The following is a 20,410-nucleotide window of genomic DNA, read 5'->3' on the forward strand; positions in this document are numbered from 1 at the left end:
CTTCATAACTGATGAGTGAAGTGAGTCTAGTTTGACACTTCTTACTGCTTGGACAGCGTTTTCAGACACCATGACTGTGATACGATTGGAGCATTCAATCATTCAGGTCATTCAACATAAAAACAGTATACAAGTCACAATTGGACAACATTTCTATTTCATTGCTCTGCTTCCCGCAGAATATGTTCATCATTCTCTGCTTACTGCAACCGCCGAATTTCAAAAGTAGCTGTGTCGGCAAAGAATGCCTAGTAATGCAGAGTCTACACGCACACAAGCAAAAATTCCCTGTTACGCTTGTCGTAAGCATGGAATTATAATGTTTTTATGCACTGTTGTTTTATTTACTAAGTAATACATGTGTGTATGTACAGGAGAATTGACTGCAAATCTCCATGAGAAATGGATTGTTGTGATAGTTAATAGGGACTGCTTTAACCTCGCAATGTTCATAAGAAATTATGAGACCACTTTTCAGGTTGCAATAAGGTGAGGTCTGAGGAACATCTGGCAGGACCCGGCCAGGGACTCAAGGTTTATATTAGTTTACCATGCAAAGTAAAAACTGCCTTTACTAGAAATAAAAAAGGAACATGGAATGTGGCGTCCTACTTTTGTACCAACCTGTTCGGCCGATATTGATATACGGGACGACTCCTTCGTGGGGGGTCTCCGTAACCTAGGTGACCCAACAGGTGATCCAATCGGTGATGCATAGGGGGAACAGGACAACGACGGAAAGATGCGTCTATGCAACGGCACATCCAGGCGGGCGGAGACCGGGCGGGGCTTAGGTACGTCCCTCCTCTCATCCATACTCTGCGACACCGGGCGGTACCCACCGCCGCCTAGTCGCCCCCCACTACGGGGCGAGGCAGAAATCTCTATAGGAGGGAGATCATCCTCCAAGGCACTAAGGACTCCGTTTATAGTCACTGGAGTCCTTTCTCTATTTAACATGTTCTCGTTGAACGAGTGAGATCGTCGACGCCCGTATTGATCAACGAGTAAAAGGTGCGGGTGGGCGATGGGCTCGGTCGGTAATGTCACTATCTCTTCCTCCTCGACGTCATCGCCACTCCCCGCGACAATCACAATCCGGGAGTTTACAATAGGCCCCATGGAGTCCACTATTGTCGAGCCCCGCCCGGAGTCTACTGTTCCATCAGGAACCAGACCCAGTGTCTCCTTATCGAATGACATGTCCATTGGAAAGGTGAATGGTTCGGATTCATTTTCCTCCATGACCACGGATGGAGCCCCGCCATTCTTGGACTCAAACTTGGCAATACTGGAGGTTTGTTGATGGGGAAGGCCGATGCTTATTTCTCCTTGTGAAATATCCGGACTTTCCATTCTATGGCAATGGGGAAAAAATGTTAAAAATTGTCATTCTGTTGTTTGTCATATATGTTCATTGTTTGTTTATACTAGGAACCCACAAACAATATATTAACAAAATAGGGAGACCGATAATCCAGGGGTCATTGGTTCAAATTCCACTCAAGTCAAGTTTTCTTTGTTCAATATTAAAGTGACACGTTGCCTTGGATCAAACGAGTTGGTCTATAAAAATCGTTCATTATAAAATGCATGGTTAGAAAGATGTTGTAAAAGTAAAACCAACTCGTCCGATCCAAGGCAACGTGTCCCTTTACGAAGAGATAATGAAAATTAAAATGTAAGGACAATAATTTTTAATAATTTCTATAGTCACCTTGGATGTTGATTATTTTGGCCTGCATGGTCCTGGCCTTCTGTGCCAGCCTTGTTATTACGAAACTTATCACAAATCGTGCTGTTACCTGTAAACAAATAAATTAGTTCGTTAGAGACTGACTTAAGTTTCTTTTTGATGGTGAAAACAGGATAGCTAAGGTCTAACTTTTTTTTAAAATCTGTCTTAAACTAAAACAAAAATGCCAGAGCAGACGCAAATGGCCGCAACATTTGACCAAATTTTGCTTGAACAAGAGTCACAAATGTAGACTGATACATTGCAAGACTCTAACTGCAAAGATAGGGACTACATGTACATGTATGAATGTGTTTAAAAACAAAAATTATGCAATTTTCTAAAGCTACATGTAGTAAAAAATTATATTCTACAAGTTAATATTTTTTTAACTTTCTGTTTTAACTGTGACAAGTGTGCACATGCTCAAGTTGTTGTTGACATATTTTGTGTTCCAAAGGCCAAAGTTATTTTATCAAAAAAGATAAGAATATTGTTTTTAACAGAAAAGTTTACTAAATAGCACACGGCAGACAGTAGAGAACAGTTGTTATGTCATTGTCAGTGTAAATTAATGTTGTATTGGTTTGTAATCTTTTGTACATATGTAGTTGTTGAACAAAGATATGGACAAAATAAGGAGACTGGCAATGATAGCTCAGTTGGTAGAGTGCTGATATGTTAATCTGAAGGTCGCATGTTCCAAGTCATAAAGGGTGAAAGTCGAAGTTCCATTTTTTCTGTGTTTAACCCATAGAGTTATATATACATGTAAGAACTAGAGAGCGCACTTGCCTATATACGCGCCCCGGTATGCGAGCAGGACGGCCATTTTCTAAGTTGACAAAACAGCTATCTCACAGCGTGTGTTTGTGCGGCCATTTTGTAAGTTGAACAAACAGCATCGCATGAGCGTTCAATAAAAAAAACCTCAAACGTGTATTTCATATTCAACGTGCGTGCAGAATGACGCGCTTGTCATCTTGCGGTCCGTGGCGTTTGTGCACGAAGCATCACTCGTGCGCCCTCTAGTTCTTATATATAACTCTATGGTTTAACCCAAAATTATTTTGAAAATTTACCCACTTTTCCTTGTGGTTTATTTCTAAATATAAGTTGGTATGGAGATTTGGATACAAAAATAAATGTAAGTATGCGACCTTGAATTTCATTCTTGAGGGGGCACAGCAACTTTCCTCTGGTAAGGGGCCCGCTATGAGGAAAATGTTAACTTGTGCTAGAACATTGCAAAGGGCAACACAGCATAAGCACAGGGCACCAAGGCAATAGACCGATCCATTAGGCTCCGCCCACAACGCACGTGTGAGCAAGAACACGTGAGCCTCTCCAATGCCTTTCTGCACAACTCTGCCGCACGCATGCATGTCGGACCTTATTTGTCGGACCTTCGTTGCGTTGTGATTGGTCAATACGCAATGGGGCGGAGCTTAATGGATTGGTCTACGTATGCAGGCCTTGAATTTGGTTCTTTGAGGGGCACAGCAAATTTCCTCTGGTAAGGGTCACTTTTATGAGGAAAATGTTTTGTGCTCGAACATTGCAGAGGGCACCACAGCACAAAGCACAGGGCACCAAGACAATTGCTGTGGGTGCTGTGAGTCTTCAAGGCTGGAAAACATACGTACGGTATGTAGAATTTGATTTTTTTTTTCTTGAAGGGGCATAGCAATTATTGGAACTTTGCAAAGGGGACCAAAGCAAAACAAAGGGCACCAATGCAATTGCTGTGGATGCCTGCTGTACATGTATGTTATTTTGTGGCCTGTGTAGGTACATATGTACAAAGTTAAAAAGTCAACACAGACATTAAAGCCAGCATGAGTCTTAACTCCCTACATATCTCCCTAGCACTGCCCTCAGGGCATGCAGGGTTAGTTAGAAATCTCCCCCAACCAGATTACGCCAAATTTGCTCTCCGAGAAAACATGTCAAAGCTAATAACAATCTGTACGCTACATTTCCATGTACTTCAAGCGCTGGTAAAATGTGGCCACGCACCTAAAGGGTGACTCCAATGCATGAGCAATCAAATGTACATTATTTGGATGACTTTCAGGAACCTGGCTTAATTTATTAAATATCTGTTCTCCCGTAAATATTTACGGAAAGGACGCTGTTGTTTTTGCTCGGTGCAGTAAAGGCTGTGAAGTTGGTCTTTCAAGGTGATAGAATCTTTGGGGCAAGTTGAATCAATCCCTCATCATTTATACACATATTAGACTGGAATAGACTGCCTCGACATCAAGTCAGGCTTAAAGTGAAAATGAATAAACAATTAATGTGTCCATGATCAATTTATCACCATCATATATGGTGCATGAATGATGAAAGAGTTCAATTTTTAACAAACAAGTTTATTTTAAAAAAAATGATCAAAGAATTAAGAAAATTACATTAAAAGTTGATAACTTTCAAGAAAAAAACTGTTTGACAGCTATTAAGATGATCCTTGTACATATATTAAAAAAGCAAGTTATTTAAAATACACAGAAACAAAAACCTAAGTAAAAATCGAAACCACCGAGACTGCCGACTCCTAAATATTGACACAGTTTTTGTTCAATAGAATGTTTGTGATGATGTCATAGAAACTGTACAATGGTAGTAGAATGTACTACTGTGGAAAAGAACAATGTGATGGGAATTAAGAACTGCATGTTGTGTTACGTGAGAAGATCAATTGAATAATTTAATTTAATCAATCAGCAAACAATTATTTTTCTTTTGTGTAAAATGTGTACACACATAGAAGTAATAATTAAAGGGAGGGTAGAATTTTGGTAATTACTCCAAAGATTATGGTCCATACTTAAAAGGACACATTGCCTTCTTATCTGCTGCTTTGGGCTATACTGTATAATAAATGTTTTTATTTAAAGCATTTGTTATGAAACAATTATGGATGAAAGAACCATTTTTTGACTCCACAAAATGGCGGATTGTGTCAGTTTAGAAAGTAACTGAAAGATCACATCGTTCTGAGGAATATTTGTATGAAACTGAATCATTATAATATTCTTCTTTCAAAACAAATTTCCAACCATAGTAATGCAGGCCTTGAACTTCACTCTTGAAGGGGCACAGTAATCGTCCACCGGTTAGGGGGCGCTTCTATGAGGAAAATGTCAATTTGTATTGGAACCGTGCAGAGGGCACCACAGCAAAAGCACCATTGCTGAGGATGCCCTGGGTTATTTTGATACCTGATAATTTCAGGCACCCCAAACAACGATATTGACAAAATAGGGACACCGCCAATATAGGGCTAGAAAGCTCAGTTGATAGAGCGCCGGCACGTTAATCCGGAGGTCGTTGGTTCGAATCCCACTCTAGACAATTCTTTGTTCAACCCCAAAAATCACATGATAATTTCATAACAAACATAGCACAAAACACCTAATCTGAAGGCATTTTGACCCTTGAATTTTTACTAATTCTACAATTTTTACTAATTCTACACAATGTGCTGTTTTTATGATAGGTAGTGAGTTTGACATTTCAGTAACATAGGGAAACACACCGCAAGACACAAGGAGGAGAGAAACATCTAAAACACACAGATTCTTACCTGCTCCCATTTTGCACTGTTTAGCTACCTTCACCATATCCTATAACATCAACACAGGGGTCGGCCACAACAGCTATGTGTAGTCACAGCCGTGGCAAGAGCACGTGCCCGGGGACGGCTATTCTCTTTAGTTGGTGTCGTCAAGCGAGGGGGGAATATAATGTAGTCACACCATTTGAGGCATTCTGCTATAGGTGTGTACATTTACACAGCTGGCCCGAACACAATTAACATTGCCAGGGGTTTGTGTTCAGCTAGCTAGAAATGTGTGCTGTTCTTGATGGTGCTATGTGTGTGTAAGTGTAAGGGGTAAAGCGTGTGTAATTGGTGCAAATCCAGATTCACAAGTGTGTGTATAGTGAGGAAGTGGTCATGAATCTGTGGTTTAAGACAGGGCAACATTTAGAGTTGAGCTGATGGACTGGAGCGATAGCATCAACACGCTGATTGCAGACGACGGGGTTGGCATTACAAGCAACTCACTAATAACGACTACACATGAAGTGCACTTGACGAATACACACTTTTGACTTCAGCCTATACACTGTACTACGCACACATTAACGATCCAACACTGACAGACCGCTGTATTACTAACACAGGAGAAGCCTTTGGTACACTGTACAATAATACCTCACGTGATGACTAGCAGTGGCACTACACAAGCAAGCAGTTCCAGGGTTGCAATGCACAACACTCCCAGGTGCCTAACTCCCCCGACGCTCACAATACACAATTGTCAATGGGTTGATAACCTACAATAACGGCAGAGCAACCAGATGCCAAAGTCTAGCCACAACTCCCCTACGGTGAGGTTCAAGGCTGGGCAAATGTTCCCAGGGCGAAGGCTCCAATGTTCCGATCATGGAGGACGGGGCGAACCACCTGACTTCAAAATCAGGATCAGAGTCTAAATACTTGAGAGTCTCTCTTCCTGGGGGTAAAGGGAGGTGACCTTGTTCTGGAAATGATGCTTAAACTTTGGAGTTTCTGGGACACAATGTATCTGTGTAGGAAGTAAACAAAAATGCGCAGTTATTAGACACTGTTTGCAAAACAAAAAATGGCCAAGGAAATGGCCAAGCACACAAAACTTTGTATAGTGTCTGTCAGTTTTTCAATGGCACTTTAGATTTCACAAATAAATCAGCTGGGCCCAAGATCATAGCTCTGCTTACCATGTGTAGAATGTGTGTTATAAAGGGGAAAAAGTATCACACTTCAAAACGTAGCTCAAAATAATATCAAAGTCTTGTATAGAGCAAACAAGGTACTCAAGGCGCTGAGTATATTATACAAACTTGCAGAAAGATGGGTTATTGCAGTGATAAATTCTGAGACCCATTTATTTAGGACCTTACTGGGGTTCTCAAGGTACTACAAGTAATGTAAAAGTACATGCACCTTGCAGGAAAAATACTGCGTTGGGAGTGCAATGAGCGATGGATTTGAATGCTATACACCAATTAAGTGATGATTCGGTTTCTACATGTATTTAGTTGCAAATTTTGTAGTCAGTGATCTTCATTAGTATATCATGATGTCCTATTAAGGACAATGTGATAGTCGTTGAGGAAAACATTTCATGTCCATGAAGAGTGAAAAGAAACATGATTTCCTCATGTCTTTGTGCACAAAACTAAGCACATGTACACCTCAGCAATGGCGCACGGTGCTCAACACTGCGTGCCTGAATTGGTGTATAAGAACCCACTATAAAAGTTTATGGCAAATCAATCCGTCTGCCCCCTTAACCAATTAAATCCCCAGGTTCAGGAGCCAAAATGCAAGGTTCATAATGACTGAACATAACGTGCAGCTTAAAGTTGCACAGGAACATCTGCCCAGGTCAACTTTTAGTGGTTAGTAAATTACTCATGACTTTATTTCCTAAGTGGAAGAAGTCATCACCAAAAGGGAAGAACACCATGTAGGGAACTCTCCCTAAAAAACAAGGTTACTCCCTCAGGGTAAATCCATGTGGTTTAACTTTATGAAGAGCAGTATACTGGGTGGGAAGCGAAGAGGGAGAGGCACTACCATATACTGTTTACTTCTTTGAATGCAGCAATAGGCAAGAATTTACAATATATATTTGGTTTGCAATACACCAGTGTTTATCTACCTGGCAAGTAGATACACACATGGTGTTGCAACAAACCAAATATATTGATACCTCACCATGCAATGCCTCAAATCCTAGGCCTACATGTATATAAGAATTTACAAATCACAAATTTGACATCGAAAAACTTATTGAAATGAACCTAAGCAAACACAGAATCTCAGAATGTACAAGGAATGTTGAATCAAACTGAACCATACACTGCAAAGCGTTTCCCTTAAATGTCCAGATTTTCCAATGGAAGTGCCCTTTACAAACTGTACATTAACCTTGCCCTCTCAAAGATGAAATCCAGACCTGCAAAACCATTCTCTCAAAGTGCACAGTGTCTCAAGGCAGAGTCGACAAATTGATGTGATAATGTACTCAGCTCTCAAATTCAATCAAGTTTTTTCATTCCTGCTACACTTTCAACCCACGAAAAGAAAACTTCCCCAGTTCAGTCCCTCCAGCATAAGCTTTCCCATCAGGACAACAGATTTTCGGTCGTCAAATAACATCCTATGGGTTCAAATCTTCCTTTCTTTATTTAAACCCACTGAGGCTACCCTAGGGATGGGACTTGGAAAGGTTATTGCAGGTGGCTAACACACAAGGTACAATTATATCAACATAAATCCATCAGTGTGCGGCCAATTAAGCTATCAATTTGTACACCTTTGGTTATTAACGGGGGGATGCACCAGGCATGATAAAACCATATAAAACTAACCTGTGAAAATTTTGTCGTGTTTTTGAGAAAGTCAGGGGCGATTATATCCATGCATGAAGAATAATCCGTAATTGGAACACTTGTGTACACTATCTAGATGTTATTGTCTTTTTATTCCCCAAAACTTGAATCTGAGAGTAATGCTTCTCAGATTCAAGTTTTGGGGAATAAAAAAATTATATTCTATTTTATAACCACATTACTCCAAAATGGAATGATTCTCAAAATGCATTATACTATCAAAAGCTGTTGTACTTTTATCCAAGTTTTTACTGCATTTTCATTGTAATTTTAAGAGTGATTACCTAACGTATTTCTATTTTTATAGAGCACACTGTACCGAAGACCTGAGGCCTCACTCCTCCCTTGCCAACCCTGCAAAGGATTGCTCCAGGTACCTGCAACCTCCCAGGTTCTGTTCCAACATGAGCATTGTACATACAAAACATGCTCTTTGTCAGAGTGTTTTAGTACGCTTAAAGGCACTGGGGTCGATTTCACAAAGAGTTAGGTTAGGACTAGTCCTAGGAGATATCAAAAACGTATGGCTAGTCCTAAGTTAGGCAAGTAACTCGTCCTAACTCGAGATAAGACTAGTCTTAACTCTTTGTGAAACCCACCCTAGGATACTATTGGTAATTACTCAAAATAATTGTTAGCATTAAACAAGCAATAGAGAGCTGTCGATATTATAAAACATTGTGAGAAACGGCTCCCTCTGAAGTAATGTTATTTTTTAGAAAGAAGTAGTTTTGATTGAATTTGATCTTGAGACCTCAGAATTAGATTTCGAGATCTCAAAATCAAGCATCTGAAAGCACACAATTTGTGCAACGAGGGTTGTTTTTCTTCTGTTATTCTCTCGCAACGCTGACAACCAAAGTTGTCATAGACCTAAGTATTCTCACTTGGTGTATCCCAACATGCATAAAATAACAAATCTGTTAACATTTGGGCTCAACTGGTCATCTAAGTAAAGAATGAAAGAAAAAACATCCTTGTAGCGCAAATCTGTGTGCTTCCAGATGCCTAACACGTCTTTCTCAGACTCAAATTATTCTACATTGAGAATTTACCTCTTTTTCAAAAAATTCTGTCACTTTAAAGGGAGCCGTTTCTCAGAATGTTTTTACAATCAACACTTCTTCATTGCTTGTACAAGTACATTTTTATACTAACAATTATTTTGAGTAACTATGTATTAACAGTGTCCAGTGCCTTTAAACTCTTTCAGCTGCCAGCTAAAAGAGACTACACCTTTGCATACAGGTGCTACTCTGTGAAACAGAAAACAGTTTACAATACAATTCTTTTCAGCAGGACGACAGCATTATGGCTTCGGAGCCACACTACAAGTGGATAGATTCTGGATTTCTTTCATGGGGTTATTTCAGATGACTGAGCACTGCAACTACTCAAGGGGTTTGAACTGACAGAGGAAAAACAGAACGACAGCGACGCTGCACTAATGTTTTTGTGAGTTCGTAACTGGGAAAAAGTAACAAGGGCAGGCCTTGCTTGTTCAAAGTGAAGGGCGTGTTTTGTTGAGCGAGAGTATAAACAAAATTTCTAAGTTGACAATAAAGTCGTTTAGAGAGAAAAACATGTTGAGGAATGATCTCCTTTTGGCTATTTTCTGTGAGAATGTACTAATATTATTTTTTTGCCATAACTGCTGTAGGCCTTTAACAAAATTGTTTAAGGAACCTTACAGAATAGGTTTTGCTAGCAAAAAATGTAATCTTTGCTAGATGTAATCCACCATCTACATGAACTGACAAACCTTTAGTTCGAGATCGATCGGCCGTCTGGGTCACGATAGAGTAGTGGAAAAACAATTACAAATTTTGCATTGCATCGATGCCAAAACAAAACTGAATAAAACGCTCACTGAGCGATAAACTCAAAATGCGAAATTACATTATTTTTTTTTCTCATCAAATATGAAATTTCAGTTAAAAAATATTTTAAGGGATGTTTTCAACTATCATCATCATTAGACTGTGCAAGTTTTATGTAAATCGGTGATCTTCACAATTTTTTTTTCTTACCAATTCTGTTATGTTCCTTTAATTGCCAATATTTAATTTTAAGAGTGATAACCAAACAAATACCCTCCCTTTAAACTGATCTGCGCGGTAACTACATGTATTATCCTGGCCACCTGTTCTGTTATCTACTTTAGATTCAAATTTCTAAATTGAAAGTCGGAGGAAACAAAAATTTAATTTGAGGCTGTAGCCAGAGAACCTGTGAATAGGGGTGAAAATTAACAATGTAAAATTCCTGTTCCATGACAACAAAGTTCTTTGTTGTTCAACCACCTCAGGAAGTGCGGTAATTTAAAACCCATTGTACAATGTATTTTTTTTGCGTTTCCATTTATCACGTTCACTGGCATGTTGTAACACTACCTGCTGCAAAAAGTATTTCTTAGTGATTAGTGCATTTTGTACGTGCCCTGTATCACAATGTAAAATGTAAGTGTTGTAACAACATGCAGTGCGTAACTCACATAAAATTGTTGGGTAAGAAAATTTTATAATTTTAAGTTTTATAAATAATTGTAGCCTTTGAACATGTGTACACTTACAGTGTTTTGTAGTTAGTTAAAACTATCAAACATTCTAGGCCCGATACTTAAACAGAGGCAATTGCCTCAATGTCTGTTGTCAATGTCATTGCAAGCTTGGTGCCTGTAAAAATGTTTCAATATTTACATGTTAGTCCAAATTTCACAGAGCGAACAGTGGATAAAATTGTCCTATATGACATGTACACAAGTACACATTACAGGTACTAATCAACAACCTCTAACCATTACTCATAACAAAGTAAGGTTTTATGCTAATAATTATTTTGAGTAATTACCAATAGTGTCCACTGCCTTTAAGTCATCTGGGCCTAATTTCATAAAGCTACATGTCTTTCAGCACAAAAAGTAACTCAGCATAAAAAGATGCGTACCAGAATGTCACATACCTGAGACTCCTTACTTGCTCATTTGCGCTAAGCACACGTACATTCATACAGGCCTGATACTTCACACCAAGGCATTTTCTCCTTGGTACCCTATGAGGAAATTTTAAATTTGCATATCTTTTCAATGGCACTAAGGCACTAAGGCGGGCATGGATGCAATCACCTAACCTGCATTGCCTCCGTGAAAGATCAGGCCTGGGTGCCCTTTACAAAGGAGAAAATGTCTTGGCGTCCTTGCCCTTTCAAAAGCGTAGCATACTCTCAACGTCCACAGTCCACACACCTTTCTAGATTAAAGTTGTAAATGTTCAGCCCTTAACTGTGTGTGTTCAAGTCTTCTATGGTTTTCCTAATCAGGTTAATGGCTGCCTTGGAGATACACACATGTATTCCCCAGAAGTCACTTTCAAATCTCAAGAGGATCGTTATCTTGCGGATATATTTCCAAGGAAAGGCGAGACTTTTGAAGACATGATGGAATGGAGGCCGTTAGAAATCAGGTTAATGGGGACAAACAGCAGACCATGAAAACAATCAAAAGAATGGCAACATTAAAATACATCTCTGTGTTAAAGGCACCTGATACTATTTGTGATCACACAAAAGTATAGAATAAAAACTTATTTGGTAATGAGCAACGAAGAGCTGATGACAGTATAAAACATTGTGAGAAACGGCTCCCTCTGAAATAACATAACTTGTGAGAAAGAGAAACAATTCCATTCAAAGAAATGTTGTTTGACAGAGAGGGTTTCAAAAAATTGAAATGTGAGAGACGTTTCTCGGGTTGTTAAATTCAAATTTCGGATTATTCTTCCTGCGTGGAAATAACCGCTACAGCAAAATGTGTATCAAAAACACAATAAACTTTTAGAAATGAAACTGTCACAGGTTAGATTGACTGAATAAAATAATTGAGGGGTTCCAAAAACCAAACAGCCTTTACAGGCAGTGGACACTATTTGTAATTACTCACAATAATTATTATCAAAAAACCTTTCTTGATATCGAGAAATGTGGAGAGGTTGACAGGTTGATAGTATAAAACAGTGTGAGAAACAGCTCCCTCTGAAGTGACATACATGTAGTTTTCGAGAAAGAAGTAACTTTCCACGAAGTTGATTTCAAGACCTCAGATTTAGAATTTGAGGTCTCGAAATCAAATTTCTAAAAGAACACAACTTCGTGTGACCATGGTGCGAGACAAGGGTGTTTTATTCTTTCATTAATATCTCGCAACTTCGACTACCAATTGAGCTCAAATTTTCACAGGTTTGTTATTTTATGCATATATGTTGAGATACACCAACTGTGAAGACTAGTCTTTGACAATTACCAACAGTGTCCAGTGTCTTTAAAGAGAAAGTAGCATTTTGTCATTACATGTACATGTATACTCATGACATACCATTATATGGAATATATTCAACAGACATTCCTGCGTTTGAGTCTTTCATACTCTTTTTGTGTCAATCTTTGAGTTGGTCGATTGTCAAACACAAGAAGTAAAAATTATATTGATTTTCCCACAAGATGGAAAACACCCCTCGTGTAACACCTACATGTACTATGTACATACATGTAACATGTATAAATATAGCTGCATGTAAACAGCAGTATTACGTAGAAATGTAGGTTAGGACACTGGTTAGGGCAGTGAGTTCAAGAATAATGTTTAAATCAATTCAACGCTTGATATTGCAGAGAAATAAATGCATTATTAATGCAAGTTGTATTTTTCAAAAATAGTTGTAGAAGTTGAATAAATAATTTGTTTTTACCCCTACCATGCTTACACCGATGTGTATTTTGGTGAAAGAAATCCATAAGCAAACCACTCATGTTGGATTTGAACCCACGACCTTTGTATTGCTATACTGAGCTAGCCCAATGGCTAGAGGCAGTTCGAATCAATGATGCACTTTTCCTTCAATAACAACTTCTCCAATTTGTATCAGGTTTGCCGATGTCAAAATTATAATAAATCTCTACTCGACGTCAAAAAAGGTCCAAACGATTACACAAACCGGACATACAAGATTGGGAACTAACAATGTGGAATTTGAAACTTAAAAAACATCCGTACCCAAACACACGACGTACACAAACTAATATCGTGGTTTTTTATCAATTTACTAAATTTCAATTATTTTACGAGGGGCTGGGGGGGGGGGGGGGTGTTCAATGAAACTCACCTGAATTTCAGGTGAGTTTCGTTGAAGCACCCTCAGGAATAACGGAATAAAGGAACAGGGGTCGATTTCACAAAGAGTTAGGACTAGGCCTAACTTAGGACTAGTCCTAGGAGATATTAAAAACGTATGGCTAGTCCTAAGTTAGGATGAGTAACTGGTCCTAACTCGAGATAAGACTAGTCCTAACTCTTTGTGAAATCCACCCCCGCTCTCCTTTGCACCCGGTAACTGGGGATTCTTTTCAAGTGGAAAATGAATGACACTAGACTGAGAATGATCAATACAATATCCAAAGTTCAAAGCTAGCTCAGCGATACACAATGAGTGACACTAGATACAGATTACTGAACGTAGTATTTCTCCTACCTGAACACAATACGCACACATGTTTTTCCATCACACTGTTTTGAGATAAATCCGTAGAGTATAACATTTATGAGTTTCCGGAACGTTCTTGAGTACGGGAAATCATGAAATAGGATGATACAGGAAGGAAAACATCAGCACTGAATAGGACAGGGGAGTGACTGAAACCAAAACAACTCACATATTGATCCTGTGATTGACTCTGAGCATGACACTACTGATGATGACTGACCCTGTGCAGCCAAGGCCTAACGATCCTGAGTGCAACCTCTAATGTGCCCACATCATACACTAAACAATACACTACTGATATGCAAAGTAATAGGATTTCATGTGTCATAAGGCTCTGGTGTTCCTGATTGGTTACTGTGAATGATCGTGACTGGTGGAGTACTGACTGGAGAATGTGGCCTTGTAATTGGCTGATCAATGAAAATGTTCCATTGATAAAGAGCAGGTGGGCGGGTCTTGCGTAGTAGCATCTGGAATGATCCCAAGGTCTGCTTTGAACATCATGTACCCAGTGCAGATAAATGAACATGAACATTGTACAATGTAATCATGGGAATAGGGAACTAGAATGGTTCCGAGGTCTTCTTTGAACATACATGTACCCAGTGCAGATTCATGAACATGGTTGTTAATTGTAAACATGGGAAAAGGGAACTAGGATGGTTCCAAGGTCTCCTTTGAACATACACAGTTGTGGTGCAGATTCGTGAATAAGTAAATGTGCATTGTACAAGTTTACTACATTGTACACTGTAAACATAATAAAAGGGAACTAGAATGGTCTTCTTTAAACATACCCAAGTTTTACATTGTAAACATGAAAAAGGGAACGTACAGTGGCCCAAGACCTTCTATGAACATAGCCAGTAGACATGGTATAAGTGCCGAGTCATTCACATTGTACATAAATGAGAACTACACAAATTAGAATGGTCCTCTTGAACAGTGCAGATTGTACAGTACTGTACATTGTAAACTTTGAAAAGGGAACTACATGTACGTGTAGACTGGCCCCAAGGTCTTCTTTGAACATAGCATAGAGTAAGGACAGTCCTTACTCTATGAACATAGCCAGTAGACATGGTACATTGTAGAAGTGCAGAGTCATTCACATTAACATTGCACATTGTAAACATGGTAAAGGGAACTAGTGGCCTTGATCAGGATTAGAGCATCACAGAGGTGGGAAGAAAGGAACCCAGACAAACACTCCAGTTGTGAAAGAAAGATTTCAATCGTATGACGAGGTGCAAACAATCCATTAGTGTAAATAGAACAGCATTACACCAATCCTATTTGTTCTTATGGTTCGATGGGTTTTGAGTATTCACACAAACCATGAACCAATACACAGTTGTGTTTACTGTTTATCATGTAAACACCATTCTCTGTCCCAGACAGAACTGCAGGTGTACGTGGCAGAACTAACGGCTCAGATATAAGGGGCCACTAAGAATTGTCAATGTCAAAATTGTGGGTGTGTGGATCCACTGGTCCTTGCTCTATGGTGGATCACAAGAAACAAGTGAAAATAATATCAGGTTCAAAGTTGAAACAAATGTACACACGTAGAATCCAAAAAGTCTGCCATTTCAGTGTTGCAGTCAACTTGTTGTACAAAAGTACAGACATGAAATGTACAATTATGTAGAAATCAATTTTAATTAGACCCACCCAGGGGCAGCAGACATTAACACTAGTTCTGTGCTCTCTATTTCTCTCTCCAAATTTAATTACAATCTTTTCTTGGTTTAAACTAATCAATGCTAATTTCCTTCCTTTTTAGAAGTATGAATGCTGAAAAAATGTAATGTATTAATGACAGGACGCCAAAAAACCTGTCCCACATCCTTGTCAAATATTTCCTTATCGAATCTTTTAAGAAATTGAGTTGAGATTGTGGTACTGCAGTCCATGCCAACTGGTACCTCCATGTAGGCTTTATTTTACAAAGCACCAAGATTCATCGAAAGACAAGTTGTTTAAAACCTTTTTTTAACCAAACCGACAACAAATGATCTTTGCTGAAAATCATTTAAAATGTTTTCAATTAAGGAAACTAAGTTCACTTGAAACTATTGTGCAAAAAAAACAATCATTTTGAATAACCTTGTCAGGTGATTTTAAAATGATTTGCGAAAAAACCCATACATGTAGTATTTAAAGTGAGAGCTCCTTCTTGTAGCCACTTTGTTGCAACATGGAGGCGACAAATTTGAGCGAGGTATAAGAAGCCATCATTATATGCTCTTTAATTCTTTCAACAGCATGCTTTGCTTTCTTCCAATAGATTCAACTAAAATGCATATAATCTTAGCTTTGTATAATCAGATGTTCAATTTTGACTTAATTATGTACACAATTTTTCATAAGTGAAAACTTGTCTAACGAACTCTGTGGTCATACTGAAAACAGAGTGTCCTCTCTGTACGCTGCTTAATGTTAAAGCCTCTTCCAATCTAGGAGTTGAGCCTTCACCCAGAGGGCATCTATGGGGAAAGTCACCCTAATCCACCCACTGTGTACAATGCAGTTCTTCATCATGCCAACGTGTCGAACACTGCTAGCGACAAGTGTATTGCTTCAAGAAAATCTATGATCTGTTTTATCATGGAGATCTGTTTTATCATGGAGAGTTATTAGTACAGTCCTCGCAATAACCCAGTTGCTGTGTGCCCTGTGCTTTTGTTGTGGTGCCCTTTTCAAAGTTCAAAATACAAATTAAAATTGTCCTCATACATGTCGAAGTGCCCCTTACTGGAGAGAAATTGTTGTGCCCCTTCAAGAGCGAAGTTGGGGCATGCACATGTTACGATTTACCTTCTTGGTTTTACAATACACACCAATAATTTATCATACAATAAAAAGTTTATGTATGAACAGACAAGCATGAAATTTCATCTTCAAGAGGGCAGGGCCATTTTCATTCTGCAAATGGCAAAGGGCTCTTTCATTAGAAAATCTTGGAAAACTGTCAGAAGAGGCACCGAGGCCAAGACCAGGGCAACAGTGGCATCCGTGGAGCTTTCCTAAACTCAAGTCTGAAAAAAGAGGGGGCGGGTTCAGCTTGTTTAAAAACACTGGACACGTTTTGTTCGTCAAAGACCAGTCTTCTCACTTGGTGTATCTCAACATATGCAACAAACTTGTGACAATTTGAGCTCAGTTGGTCGTCGAAGATGCAAGATAATAGTGAAAGAAAAAAACACCCTTGTATAACACAAAGTTGTTTGCTTTCAGATGCTTGATTTAGAGACCTGAAAATCTAATTCTGAGGTCTAAATTACTTCTTTCTCGAAAACTATGCCACTTAAGAGGGGAGCCTTTTCTCACAAGTTTTATGCTATGAACCTCTCCCCATTACTTGTTACCAAGTAAGGTTTTATGCTAATAATTATTTTGGGTAATTATCAATAGTGTCCACTGCCTTTAAAGGAACACGTTGCCTTGGATCGGACGAGTTGGTCAAAACAAAAGCGTTTGTAACCGTTTTTTATAAAATGCATATGGTTGGAAAGATGTTTTAAAAGTAGAATACAATGATCCACACAAGTTTGCCTCCAAATTGCGTGGTTTTCCTTCTACTGTGCGAACTAACATGGTCGGCCATTTATGGGAGTCAAAATTTTGACCCCCATAAATGGCCGACGTATTAGTCGACGAGGTAAAAGGAAAACCACGCAATTTCGAGGTATGTTTGTGTGGATCATTGTATTCTACTTATACAACATCTTTCTACCAATATGCATTTTATAAAAAACGGTTACAAACGCTTTTCAAAGACCAACTCGACCGATCCAAGGCAACGTGTTCCTTTAAGGTAAATGACCTCAACAGCCATAAAATTCATCCTCCTTGAACAAGCTTCCTTACCCATGGAGTTTTGATCATTCAACAGAGCCATTTATGACTACTAAGTATCTGCATTGGATGCTCCCATCAGGAGATAGTGCTTAATGAGAGGTTCATGGGGATCAGGTTTGTTATTAGAAGAAACACTCGGCATTAGATTCAGGGGACATTGCGCAGCGTCCGTGACTACGCCAAGGGAATCACAGGCCTGTGCTTCGCTTTTTTGAAAGGGAACTAAGACATTTTCTCCTTGCATCCCTACTTTTTGATACCCTTATATTCCGACACCTTGTTTCTTGTTTTTTTTTTTTTATCGCATTCCAATTCTTAACCATACTCCTAACTCGTCTATTATCTTAACGCTATAACCCAAACCAAACTCTAACTCTAACAATAATCTTGTCACTGACTCAAACCCTACATTGTATCTGTACTCGATCCCTGACCCGGCTCTAACTCTAACTCTTACCCAAACCTAGCCCTTACCCAAACCTAACCCTTATATGCTCTAAGTAAGCTTGGGCGATATAAATTTATTTTATTCACGATATATCGCCGACAATATCGCGATATTCCATATAATCACGATTAGTTAAATTTGACATCATCAGTCTTCAAACTCCCAGTGAAAGTTGTAGAAGAGACAGCCAAAGCATAAGAGAGGTGTTCTAATGACCTATTCTTCTGGTTTTACTCCAAATCTATGGGGTGCTTACATGATGTCTCAGCTAGAAAATACATCCTGACATTGCGATATTTAATTGATATCGCAATATATCGCGATATATCGCGATATATCTATATTTCGATGAAAATCGTTTCCAAGTTAGTATCACGATATTCGATAGTATCGTGATATCGCCCAAGCTTAGCCCTAAGTTCCCCTAACCAACCCTATCCCTAACCCTAACTCTATCCCTACATGCCCTTACCATGCATGAATCATTGAGGCATTTTCAGAAATGTTGTCCGATTATAGAGCAGTCACCGCGGAGTCTGAAAGCAACCCCATACATAATGTATCATGCACACATTTATAAACTATTTATTTTCAGAAAGTATGTTTTTTCGATGAAAAAAAAAACTTGAATTAGTGAAATGAAAAGGTAATTGGCCTTGCTGAACAAACCCTGATAAGGAAAATGTGTTTAGCAACAGGCTGGATGTAACTCAACTACAATAGGTTTACACTGATTTCCTACGGTACATTAGAAGAGAAAAACAAATTATTCCTCAGGACTGCTCCGTGCACACACAGCAGTTGGCTTCAGAGAATTTCCCCGCAGTCAGGATTTCATCAAATTTACCCTCATTGGCAAAAAAAAAAGCACTTCACTTTCTGGACAAAATTAAACAACGCAGGACACACTGCAAGGCCAAATGTCTTCAAATTGGTAATAAACATCGGCAAAGGAAGGTTTTATTCGGGTACACGGTGGCTAATACAATTGACTCTGTCATCTAATTGTGTGCACAAGACGCTTTAAATAGCTGGGCAATTCCACGCAAGTGTGACACGAGGGTTAAAATTTCATCATGCTTTTTTTCTCAAACATCTTTTGCAAAATTGATACTACCTTTGCTGGAGAGGAGCGGGGGAACAACAACAAAATGTCAACTTCAATGGTTTCATACAGTGACAACCAAAATCAAGTTTTAATTTTAATTTATATTAAATCACAAGTAGATTTGTAGTTGCCAACAAATCTAAATGTATTTTTTTTTTTTCAAATGAGGCAATGACCCAACATCTACATGTAGGCCTTTACCTTGTGAAATTTGTTTAGGGTTTGGGACCTTTTTGTACGAAATAAAACACAATCGTCCACAAATTTACATTTTAACTTACACGGTTTAAAGATCTTGATGGTAGAATGTTCCCCTTTAAAGACACTGGACACTATTGGTAATTGTCAAAGACCAATGTTCTCGCTTGGTGTATCTAAACATTGCATGAAATAACAAACCTGTGAAAATTTGAGCTCAATTGGTCGTCGAAGTTCTGAGATAACTGTGAAAGAAAAAAACACCCTTGTCACACAAAGTTGTGTGCTTCAGATGCTTGATTTCAAGACCTCAAATTCTAAACTTGAGATCTCGAAATCAAATTTGTGGATAACTACTTCTTTCTCGACAACTACATCACTTCAGAGGGAGCCGTTTCTCACAATGTTTTATATCATCAACCCTTCCCCATTACTCGTCACCAAGTAAGGTTTTATGCTAATAAATATTTTGAGTAATTACCAGAAGAGTCCACTGTCTTTAAATATTACTTGTGGACCTTCAGGAACGAAATTCAAGGTGTTTTTTTTGCACACATTGTACCTGTAGGTAAAACCACTTTTCATTTATAAAACATAAATTTAACTACGGCACAAGTGCTACTGCAGCAGATTTTAAATTAAGAAAGGCTAGTTGCCGGACAGTGGACGGCACAACAAATCACACACACGGTCTACATAGCATGTAGCCGCCGGCTGAACAGAGGAAAAAGCTATCAAAAACACGTACACGTGTGCTATGCACACATCAAGCCGGCCTGTAATTAAGGTAATGAAAAAATGTGACTGCCACACATCTTATTATGAATTTTATTAAAATGTTGAGTGTTGACGACGGGGGACAAATTGCTGAACGCAGGAGGGGCTGACGTTAAATTGCAGCTTTTTTAAATGGACTTTCATCTTTAAACCAAAGACTGTGCTGTGCTGTGTCCGATGCTTTATCTAACAGGACCCCATTCACAAAGTGTAGTGTGAAGCCAAGCTTTAAAACTTGCATACGATACGATACGTGTAGTGCAGGCATACATGTACACGTACAGTGTATGTAGTGCATG

General features: G+C 38.8%; 1 protein-coding gene across 4 annotated transcripts in view; it reads right to left on the reverse strand.

Annotated features, from left to right (window-relative positions):
* The window catches only part of LOC139937986 (calcium/calmodulin-dependent protein kinase kinase 1-like), a 58,705-nt gene that overhangs the window by 31,584 nt on the left and 6,711 nt on the right, over positions 1–20,410 (reverse strand). Inside the window, exons 1-4 of one of the 4 annotated variants that reach the window (XM_071933305.1) lie at positions 13,886–13,948; positions 5,325–6,330; positions 1,718–1,805; positions 625–1,357 (exon numbers count right to left, since the gene is read on the reverse strand). In XM_071933305.1, the coding sequence (XP_071789406.1) occupies positions 625–1,357; positions 1,718–1,805; positions 5,325–5,361 (858 nt within the window). In that variant the 5' untranslated portion in view covers positions 5,362–6,330; positions 13,886–13,948. The other 3 variants (XM_071933304.1, XM_071933306.1, XM_071933303.1) reach the window with 3 other exon arrangements.

The sequence above is a fragment of the Asterias amurensis genome, chromosome 6 (assembly GCF_032118995.1).
Source record: "Asterias amurensis chromosome 6, ASM3211899v1".
Taxonomy (NCBI): domain Eukaryota; kingdom Metazoa; phylum Echinodermata; class Asteroidea; order Forcipulatida; family Asteriidae; genus Asterias; species Asterias amurensis.